This window comes from Ipomoea nil, unplaced genomic scaffold (genome assembly GCF_001879475.1).
Source record: "Ipomoea nil cultivar Tokyo-kokei standard unplaced genomic scaffold, Asagao_1.1 scaffold0317, whole genome shotgun sequence".
Taxonomy (NCBI): Eukaryota; Viridiplantae; Streptophyta; class Magnoliopsida; order Solanales; family Convolvulaceae; genus Ipomoea; species Ipomoea nil.
In genome coordinates, this window is record NW_017616745.1 from 7,311,220 (window position 1) to 7,322,661 (window position 11,442).

At 39.4% G+C, this 11,442-nt stretch overlaps 1 protein-coding gene across 1 annotated transcript; it reads right to left on the minus strand.

Annotated features, from left to right (window-relative positions):
• Nucleotides 1-7,117: 7,117 nt before the first annotated feature.
• On the minus strand, nucleotides 7,118-11,041 carry LOC109166934. Its single transcript, XM_019315835.1, has 9 exons — nucleotides 10,974-11,041; nucleotides 10,758-10,901; nucleotides 9,747-10,063; nucleotides 8,990-9,034; nucleotides 8,643-8,731; nucleotides 8,345-8,402; nucleotides 7,990-8,076; nucleotides 7,392-7,470; nucleotides 7,118-7,310 (listed from the first exon to the last, which is right to left on the minus strand). Exons 1-9 carry the CDS (start codon nucleotides 11,039-11,041, stop codon nucleotides 7,280-7,282), a joined length of 918 nt encoding a protein of 305 aa, XP_019171380.1. The 3' UTR covers nucleotides 7,118-7,279.
• Nucleotides 11,042-11,442: the final 401 nt, after the last annotated feature.

Consider the following 11,442-nt stretch of genomic DNA (forward strand, 5'->3'; position numbering starts at 1 on the left):
ACATCATCTATTATCATCTCGACCCAGAGGAGTTCTACGAATCCATCAAGAACAAACACGCACCATCCAAGGCAGAAATCACATGGCCGTTGAAGAAGAAATGGTTCCGGCTGGATTATGAGTTCACTGTTGATATCTTCAATAAATTTGTCGATCACAAGACCTCGGGCACTGATGATGTGACGAAGGAGAAGTTGAAAATGCTGCATGCTTTCTTGAATGGATTTAAAGTCGATTGGTCGAAGATCATATTCAACAATATTGTTCACACCATCACCTTTCATCGAAAAAGTCCAGGAGACATTGCAAAGAAGTTAGGATATGGTTTTGTGATAAGCCATCTTCTGGCAACGAAATGAGTCGTTCTGCGCCCAGGAATTCGGCCTGGATTGAAAGCATGTCACATGAAACAAAAACCGTCGGGGTATGACAAGCAGAAGGCGTTGGAGTTGTGAATCCCTATTGAGCAAGTCAAAGCCAAGAGGAAATCAAGAACACCTAGGGTTTCAGAAGATGATCAACCCAAGCCGAAACGACAAAAACGAGAAAAGCACTCCTCTCGGAGTAAGGCGAAAAAGGCAGAAGAAACTTCAGTTGTTCTAATCCCTTCAAAATCTCCACAAGAGAAGAAAGATCCTATCCCATCCTCCCCTCTACCAGAAACAATCGTTGTCAAAAACTCATCCGAAGAAGAAGATAATTTGATTCTCTCCAGAATTATCAAAAAGAGTCACTTTCGGTCTCCCGTCAAGGCGAAATCTTTCCCGAAGGAATCTTCTACACCGAAAGAAGAAGACACGAAAGATGCATCCCCACAGGGGGAAATAATCACGAATGAAGCACTTTCTGAGGGGGAAGCTCAACCTAAAGATGTTCTTCCTGAAGAAATTCCTGATGATCAAGAACCCAAGTCTGTTCTCGGTTCTACTCAAGACCACCATCCACAAGAACCTACTTTGGCAGATCAACTCCTTCGAGAGCTGACACAAGAACCTGCTAATGTAGACATGGAGGCCAGTCGCTTAAGTCTTCCACAAGAACCTGGGTCACCAGAAAAGATGAAAGAGGCGACTGATGCTCTGATATCGTTGCCTTGTTTGCCACAAGAACCTACCAATACAGAGCAGGTAATTCTGACACAAGAACCTGTGTTGGTAGACGAGGCAGCCGTTGTGCAAGTAGCTTCTCCGGATATACCAAAACCTTCAGCTCCAGGTCCTGAAGTAAAGGTTTCTCGCCGTTCACTAGATCAGTCGCTTAGAGAATCCATTGAAAGGGATTACACACGAGTTCTGCAGTGGCAAAAGTGGCGCACTGCTCCTCTACGGACCTTTCTTGAAACTTTTGAAGCAATGCAGGATGAAGAAGACTTTGCACTTGCATGGATTGGCACTGGGGATGTTTCAAAAGCTCTTCGGATTGAAGAAATCAATCGCATTCTCTCTTACAAGATGACAAATCGCACTCTCGGGAGAGATAAAGCTCCAATCTGCATCGAGCTCAACAAGCCACCCTTGGATCCAGTTTATGAAGAAGAAATGAAGCAACTTCGATATGCAATGTTGCTTTCAAAGATCAAGACCACTTTAGAAAAGGAACACCAAAATGATCCAAATTGTAATGTCAGTGGCACGAAAGATGAGCTTGGACGAGAGATTGAAGAAGGCGAGAGTGATGAAGATGAGGATGAAGATGAAGATAATAATAATAATGATGATGACGATGCAGATGATGAGAACAATGATGATGATGACGATGATGATAATGATGATCAGTTGGGCAATGCAGGTGCTCAAGAAGTCGACCCCGAAGATAGTCATACAATCTTGATCGGTCCTGACTATGACACCTACCCTCAAAGATCTCCCTTAAGAAGTCTACCATCTGACAGTGATAACTCGGAAGAAGTTTCAACTTCTCATCTCGAAGATCTGTCTCGTGCCATTGTTCCGCATATCCAACCCAGAGACGAGACTCCAATCAAGCAAGGAAAGGAAAGTATGCGTGAGGGCAAACTGGAAGCTTCACCAATTCTTCTTAGCTCTGCTAGTGGTGGAAAACGGGAAGCACCACCTCAAGATGATCACATGGACACATCACCAACAAACATTGAGGAAGAATCCCCTGCAGAGTCCCCACGGACTATCATGAACTTCATGAGAGGAACTGTTCATTCAGCCGAGACCATCCATAGGCAATATCTTGCTTTACGAGAAAAAGACACGAAAGTTATGGATGATCTATGCAAGAAGGTCGATTTTCTGATAGCAGCACAATCTAAACCTCGATCTCCACCTCCAGCACAGCCTCAACCGCAGCAACAAAGCCAATCAGATCACAAGCTCCTTGAGCGAATGACAAAGAAACTTTATGATCTCGAAGCTTCTTTGAACAAAGTTGCGCGACAACAGCACGAAATCAAACACTCTCATTTTGGTCTCAAAGAGCGTGTGGATTTGGCCTGTACAAAGATTGACACATATCAGGACAATTCGTACCAACTGGGTGAATATGCACTTCAAATTCTCGGGTATGCTCAGGATATCTTGCTTGCAATCAACAAGGTCTCCTCCATTCCTTCTACCACCTGTGCTGATGATGCCAAAAAGGGGGAAAAGAGAGATGATGACAAAGATAAGGATGATGATTAGCCGAGAGATAGCACGAAAGATCAAGCTCGTGAAGCACGACACTCTCCCTCTCGGACACCAAGAGACTATGACCAAAGGAACACGAATCCATCTCATCCACCTTCCAAGTCTCGTGGTTACCACTCCTCGAAGTCAAGATATCATGGTCGATACCAATCCTCCAAACAAATTAAGCCTCGACAATCATTTGGTTCTGAAGCCAAATACATCTTCACAGGACTGCCAAAGAGAGAACAGACGAAATTAAGGCAGAAACTTATGAGAGACAACAAAGTAACTATGGATGGCATAGGAAACTTTGTGGACTTCGTCCCATATGAAGAAGGCAGTGGCAAACGATTCGAGGGTTGCAATAATCCCATTTGGTTGAAAACAAAAGACAATTATACAAGACAAAAGCACATGAGCACTCAAAATGAGAGAATCAAAAGAGCAAACAAAGAACTGTGGAGGAAGCACGATGAAGAAAGAAAGAGAAGAGAAGATGAAGCAATGGAAAGAGAAAGGATCAGGAATCTCATTGAAGACCTTTCTAATGTAACCAAAGACTCCCCACAAAATGTCATGCATAATGCAGCTTTCAAAGTGCACAAGGAATCAGGAAAGAGCTACCAAGAAGGCATGAATTCATTTGAACTGATCTCGTGGTGGAAGTATGGTATTGTTGAAGGAAGCAACATCCGGGAAGCCTACAACAATTACACTGGTCTGAACATCAAAGGAGAACATGAAGAGCTTGTCAGGGCTAATCCTATTAAAGTTTTCAGAGCAAAAATCAATGAGAAAATTGACTTCAACAGGATGCTAAAGCAACAAAAGGAAAGGAATGACCAAGAACTCAAGGAAGCTGGACAACAGAAATCAAAGCTTTTAGAAATGTAAGTTAACTTTCGTTATGTTTCTCCTTATAAAGTTTTTGTAATGATTACATCTTTATATATGAAACTCTCATTGTCACACATCTCGTGTCACTTGTTTGAGTCACCTATCCTTGTCTCGCTTACTATCGCTTTAATCTAGAAAAAGACTTGTAAACTCTCAAGTATGGCTGTTTTTATAAAAAAAAAAAAAAAAAAAAAATCCTTATGGAACTTTTATCAGCCTTATAAGAAGAGTATAGGTTTTGGCATCATCAAAAAGGGGGAAATTGTTAGGAACATTGTATTAGGATTTTGATGATACCAATGTAATGTAGAAAAGTAAACCCCTAACCATTAGTTTTTTTAATCGCTGCTTTCGTCCTAGACGAAAGTTGCCATAACTCCACTGTAATTCGTGTTAAGCTAGACAAACACACGAAAATGAGTTATGACTAGATGTTAGGGTCTCCAAGGCGAAAGAAGACACGAGACATGAAGAACAACAACGAGAGTCAAGCAGGAGTTGTCAACAAGCACGAAAGGACAGTGTTTGTGAAAGACGATCTTTATCAAGCATTACTTCTCTTCAACAACGAAAACAATGTTTCACCTGTCTGATTTGACAACATCCTAGGACAATAAGGACTTCATCTTATGGGACACACTTTTCAAGAAGCATTAAATGAAGATGTACCATCTCTTGGAGCTAAAGGACAAAACCCCAATGCTTTCCATACCTTCAACGGCTACATGGTACAACCTCATTAATGGAGCATTTAATGCATGAAGCTCCCCGGTCCTTGTCCACTGGTTAAAAGGTTCGAAAATTTCATCTCCCTCCAACGGATGGATTTTCATCACCTATATAAACTCACCTTCATCAACTAAGAAGGTGCTGGTTCATTATCACTCAACTTACTCACTTACAAAAGCTCTTGAAAAGTCTACAATTTACTAAAAGCTTTTGTGAACCAGTTTTGAGGTGCTAAGTTACTTGAAGATTCTTTTGTCTTACACCTCAAGGAAGTCTTGACATTTATTTGAAGCAATCATATCTCAGAGTCAAGACCTCATCGTTGGAAAATTCAAGAAAACATTTTCTACCAACCTCAACTCAGGAGAAGAAGTTGATAGAGGCGGAGTAAACTCGAGGAGTTGAAAAACCTACGAAGGCTGTCCGCCTTAGTGATCAAGGAAGTCTTTGTGTATTTGTACTAAGAGTGATAGTGCAATCCTTCCAACTGTTGTGGAAGAAGAGTGGAGTAGGCAACATTGGCTGAACCACTATAAAATCTCGTGTCCTCTCTATCTCTTTACTTACGCTTTTCTTTTTGCTTTCATATCATTCCTTTATTATCGTTACCAAAAGTTTGTCTAATTACGCAAACTCGTGCAAAGTATCTAAAACAAATATATCTTATCCGCTGTGCCAAGACACCGAAAGGTGACGTTTAGGGCTTCTAACGAAAAGAGTCTATTCACCCCCCCCCCCCCCCCCCCTCTAGACTCTCATCTCATTCTATCGGGACCAACAATGTTGCATGGAGATTTCCCTTGAACCAAAAGATGCTCCATACGCCATCAATCTGATTTGGCTCAGGCACATTTGTCGGTATGGCCAAACTCCCCAATCTGCAATAGCACTAATTAAACTTGGCATAAATAATTATATTTGTATATGTACAGAAGAGCTGCGGGCGAGTAATCAGTCAAATAAAACTTTTCCCAAAATCAAGTAGGACATTCCTTGCCGCAGCCATTGTTCTCAATATAAACTTCACGTAGAATGCTAAAAAAAATGATCAAAATATTCTACCATATTATCATGCCTAAAGCCAATGGGACCAGAGCCAAATAGACCTTCGCAGACTCTTTTTATTTTTTTTCTCTACCATCAGGAATAGCTTCATACACAACTGGCTTCACTGATTTAATCCGAGTAATGTAGAGGGCTCGCCGCGACGACCGAAAACGTGGCTCCCCGTCCAGGAAGAGAAGAATAAATGAAAGGGAATAATTTTTTTTCTACCCAGCTAGGTGGCTCGCCGCGGTCCAACAGGAAGGATATTCGAGGAAGAGAGGCGGCCGAAGACCACCACGAAGAGACGACCTTAGCTTTTCCATCCGATCACCGAATTTTGGCCATTCGACGCATCTTGGGAGTGGATTGCAATACTTGGACGCTCTGATCGCCGGCGTCTCAGCCGATGGTCATCGATCGGAAGGCGGGAATGATTGCCAGCGATCAGATGGTTGATAGGAGGCCAATGATCGGATGGCTGATAGCTTGTCGCACGTTGGAGTGGATCTCGGCCACCGACGATGTAGAACGTGCGGTTGTGATTGCAGTTCGTTTTCTTCATCTCCTCCCTTCTCTCCTTCTCTCTGTGCTGGAAGTAGACGGCCAGTGCATCACCAGATCGGCCGATCGCGCCAGAGGTAGCGCTGGGATTTCGCGATCACAAGGCGATTGTAGAGAAAAGTACTGATAAGGTGTTGTAAAATCAAACAGCTGGGAGAAGAAAAATACAGAGAATGAAGAAGGATCTTCTCATTCATCGTCAATCATTCTTTTGGCAAGATACATATATAAAAGTAAGAGTAAATATGTACTAAATAGAAATAAGTATATCAGTTACAACCACAACTGTTACAAAGATGGATAATAATGTCCACAATCATATTTCTTTATAACACAAATTAATATATGAACTTGAGAAAAAGAAACAATTGAATTAATTTTACTTCTATAGCAAGTTAGCATCCAGTCAAAGCTTATTAGGATGGACTGTTAGAGTTTTTTTTAAAAAAATATTTTAAATACTTACTCATCTACTCCGTATTAAATTAGGAGTAAAATACATTTTTGGTCCTAAGACTTATAGTGGTACGGACAATTTTGGTCCTTCATAAAAAAAATTAGACAATTTGTGGACACTCTTATTGTGACGAGGACAATTTTGATCCTCCGTCACTTTTTCTGTTAGATGCCCCGTTTGAGGAGGGGTATTTGCATCTTTTCATCCTACATCCTTCTTCATCATCATCTGCTCTGCTTCTTTACTTACATACACCAATCACCCACAGCCGGAAAATCAAGGTCCAAGGTCCAAGGTCATTGGAGATGCTATTGTTCATCGTTGTTCAGTTTTTGCCGAATCCACTTGCTGCTACTGCGATGTTGGTCGTCCACTACTACACAGATGACCTTTAACGTCGGCTATTTAGACCCTTTAACGTCGGCTAAAAAGCGATGTTGTTGCAGGCGACGTTGTATGGTAAACATACAACGTCGGCTATATGAAAACCGACGTTGTAAATTTTTTTTAATAGTATACATACAACGTCGGTTATTTATTAATAACCGACGTTGTATGTATACTATTCGAATTTTTTTTTTTTAAACTAGTGTACAACGTCGGTTATTATGAAATAACCGACGTTGTAAAGTTTTATTTATTAAAAAAATAACCCTTCAACGTCTGTTATTTATTAATAACCGACGTTGTAGGGTCTATTAAATTAAAAAAAAAAATGAAATTGAACTTCTGAGGTGGTCCCACAATCATGAGTCCAAACCTTAAAAATGATACTTATTTAGCATTCATTACAAAATTAACTAACTTATATAATATAGAAAAACAGAACAGTAATAATATGGAGATGGATTCAGACAACAAAATAGTAATCACCCTCTCCTTACACTTCCAAATATCGCAACTGCAGATCTGCTAAGCTGCATACCCTTTATCATTTTACTTGGATCTCTCATGTAATTACCCACTTGCTGAATAATACTCTGCAATTAATATAAGATAACAAATGTGAAAAGCTTGTTCATTTTGCCACATACACATCATCCAAAATCCTCCAACCAAACCTGATTAAACGCATGCAATTTGCCTTTAAGTGCAGCAGCATCAGGGCCCTCCTCTGACTTGTCTCTAAACGAAGACATCCTTTCGATGAAAAAAAAAAGGGCATCATGGGTATTAACTTATGCAAAATAATAATCTATGAATAAACAGCAAATGATAAAAAAATTACTACAGAACTAACATCACGAGTGCACCATCAGGAATGTAAAATGAAATGAATGGCTGCAGTTTCTTATTTTATTTTTGTTTTAAATTAGAAAAAAAAAAAAAAGAATTGCTCCGAATAGATCATAAAGGGCAAAATTGCATCACAAAATTAATAAATTAATCATATATTGTTTTTACTATTCTGCTAATTACAGTTGATCCACATCAGTTTTGCATGTATACCGTCACCCCATTTCTTTCAAGAAGTAAGAACAAATTAGAAGTAACATAAATGATTTAGTAATGTTCCATCACTTCCATGGAAAGCAAGATGACTTGTTTTGTTCTGTAGTGACCATTGATATAAGACATGTAGTGACCAAGATCATGCATTAAACAGACTAAAAATATATTGATATGGTATAGAGCAGGCAGAAGCAGCATGAAAGATACCTTGAATGCATTTGGGTAATTTGCAATGTAACCATTCTTCATCACTTTTGCCAATGGATTGATGAGAAGCTTCTGAAACTTCAAAACCTATTGCATAATTAACATCCAGGACAAATATTTAGGAAACCAAGCATTGAATTAGAAAACCACAACCAGACCATACCAACTCCAAAAGTATAATCATAGGAAAAATAACGTCCTTCATAAGGTCAAAAAGATGTGTGTTGGGTCCAGGGAGGCGTACAAAAAGTGTTTAATGGAGAAAAATAATTGAAACTAATTGAACCAAGTTTATTAAAGCAACAATACTTACAATGCTAGAATCAATATGAACAATATGGGCATTTAAACTTACAGAATATGTGTAAGCCAGTCTCATACCAGTCTCCGTCATCATCTTTCCATGCAGCTACCTAGAAAACCAAAGATAGTTAATACTCCATACTATTACGATGACATCTAACATTCCAAGTAGACATTATTTCACGACCTATGCATTTAGGTTTAGCTCTAGTGATTCATGCAATGATGATTTTTAAGTATAATAGTTCATGAGAAAGAAGACGAGCATAAAGGGTGAGATAGTGAGAGTTACCATTTTGTTAGTGAGATAGAAGAAGAGAAGCAATAGTGTGATAGAGAGTCTCACCAACCTTTCCTCCCAGCACATCTCGTGCCTCCAGCAGTATTGGTTTGTGGCCCGCATCTGCTAAATATTTTGCAGTAGACAACCCAGCCAAACCTGCAAGCACCGAAATACGAAAACAAATTTCTTTGAATTCCTTTTTCTCCTTTCAAAGTTCGGTTATAAGATAGTTGTAAGATAGTAGAATGAAAGGAGCTTTCTACATTTCTTAGAGCATAGTGAGGGGTTGTTTCAACATAAAACTGAAGTGGAATAATCCCCCTAAACGTTCTAGTACAACAGAAGTAGCAAAGGAATAGCATTTCTTCAAAAACGCCAATAAGAAAATATAATTGAGACCGACTAAAAATTTACCGGCACCAGCAATAACAACTTCCAATGGTTTACTTGGACGTGGAGCTGAACAAAATGAAGAGGACAGGTAAGCATACATCTTGCTTACATCCACAAACTCCTTATCATACAATCTAGACAACTAAATTCCTATGTTTCAACTTGTAACAAGAACTAATGTATTAAGCATAAAAACAGATTCTTTACAGATAAACAATCTGGATTAGCTTGCTAAATCCACAACATCACCCTAAAACTCTAAAAAGTAAAGGGAAAAAAACACAACCTGCAGAGATAAACAGGGCACAAACACAAAATAGATCAAGATTAGTACTTTGAGACTCAAACCACAATTCCCAGTATTACAGAACCAACCAACAAAAGCTGAAACAAGAGCAATTGAAACCCAAACAAAACTATATAGAAAGATAGCTTCGATAATATTCACTTAATTATCTAGAAACATGGCAAGATGTTGTACCCATATTATCAATAAATCCTAAAATACAAATATATCAACATTATTTACTAAAATTCAAATTAAATTAATAGTAATTCGAAACATATTACAAATAAATCTTAAAATACAAGTATATCAATAGTTCCAAATATATAACCAATAACTTATAAAATTCAAAACATATACCTAACAATTCCTAAAATTCGAAATACATTAATAAATAATTTCAAATATAATTATTGTAATTTCAATATTTAGAAATTAAAATAATAATTTAAAAAAAAAAAAAAAAAAAAAAAAAAAAAAAAAAAAAACTACCAAAGGAGCGGGGTGCGGCGGAAGGCAGTGAGGCGGTGCAGCGCTTCGTCTGTGGGCGGCCGTGCGGCGGGAAGCTAGGCGGCTGTGGCTGTGGCTCGGCAGCGGAGGCGTCGAATAGAAGGTGCGGTGTGGCGGTGGCTGTGCGGTATGACGGTGGGCGATGGAGGAGCGAAACCGATGGTGGCCGGTGGCTGTGATGTTGGCGGTGGCGGGTTGCTGGCCGGCCGGTGGGCGCTGGGGAGAAGGGAAAAGGGGCTGCGGGCTGCGGAGAAGAGAAAAGGGGCGGTGGTGTGAAAATGATTTCAAACCACTCAGATCTATTTTTAAAACCCTATTTTAATTTTAATTTTTTTTTATAAAACCTATAACGTCGGCTATTAACAAATAGCCGACGTTAAAAATAAAATAAAAAAATAAATACACAATAAAATAACCTACGACGTCGGCTCTATAGATAGGCGACGTTGTATTGTATTTATTTTTTATTTTTTATTTTTTATTTATAACGTCGGCTATTTGTTAATAGCCGACGTTATAAGTTTTATTAAAAAAAATAAAAATTAAAATAGGCTTTAACGTCGGCTATTTGTTAATAGCCGACGTTATAGGTTTTATAAAAAAAATAAAAATTAAAATAGGCTTTTAACGTCGGCTAAGTATATAGCCGACGTTAAAGGCCCGACGTTATATGTGAATTCTGTAGTAGTGGTCGGAGGATGGAGACTAAGAGGGTGGGGGACGGTGGTGCTTATGTATATGTTGGTGTGTATAATTATATCTAGAGAAGAGAGAGAGAGAGAGACGTAAGAGAATAGAGATGAGAGAAAATTTGGGTAGAGCTATTAAGGATGTAGAGATGTGAGGGAGGGATGGAGATATATAAATTCTGGAAGTTTTCATATACATATGTAAGTATAACCAAGAGAGAGATGGAAAGCAATGCAATTGAAAACACCTTGTGGAATCTTTTTCTCTCTCTCTAGGCGCTTCTCTAGAGTTTCCCTCCATCACCTTTGCATGGTTTTTGTCTTCCGTTTTCTTTCTCTATCTTGTTTTTCTATTTGGCCATCATGGACGTCGGCCTTCTGACTAATCATTGTGCCATGGTTTCCATCGAGGATGAAAACCTCGGAATCTCTTTCGTCAATCAAGAAACTGAAGTTTAAGACCCCCAAAGTCAGGAGAACAAACCATGGGTTCTCGTGGGACGATTTCTAACGGACAGACCACTTAAAGCTGGAAATCATGCAACAAGTTATGGCTGCAGCCTGGAGACCAGTTATGGGAGTTCGCATCTCGGAGGCTCAGGCAGGCAGGTTCTTGTTCGAATTCCCAAACCAGAATGATGCCATGAGAGTACTAGGGGGTGGTCCCTGAGCGTTTGAAAACAACTCGTTGATTTGTGCGCGACTTGAGGATGGCGCTCAACCAGACACTGCTGAATTGAATCGTCTCCATATTTGGGTGCAGATCTTTGACTTATCCTATGGCTACACTACAGAGGCGGTTCTTGAACAAATTGGAAATGATTTAGGCGCTTTCATCAAGATAAGCATCATGGTTCGTTGGGAAGGTTTTATCGGATTCGCATCGCTCTGGACATCGAGAAATCCTTGTGTCATCGACTCAAACTCACCAAATGTGACGGAAATTGGGTTTAGATTAACTTTTGCTATGATGAAAGGGCTGCAAGAAG

Coding starts and splice junctions, on each gene's coding strand:
- LOC109166934 (XM_019315835.1), bottom strand. CDS start 11,041: ATGCGAACTCCCATAACTGGTCTCCAGGCTGCAGCCATAACTTGTTGC. Junction 8,403..8,642: donor GAGATGTGCTGGGAGGAAAG/GTTGGTGAGACT, acceptor TTGGTTTTCTAG/GTAGCTGCATGGAAAGATGA. Junction 8,077..8,344: donor GACTGGCTTACACATATTCT/GTAAGTTTAAAT, acceptor ATTATGCAATAG/GTTTTGAAGTTTCAGAAGCT.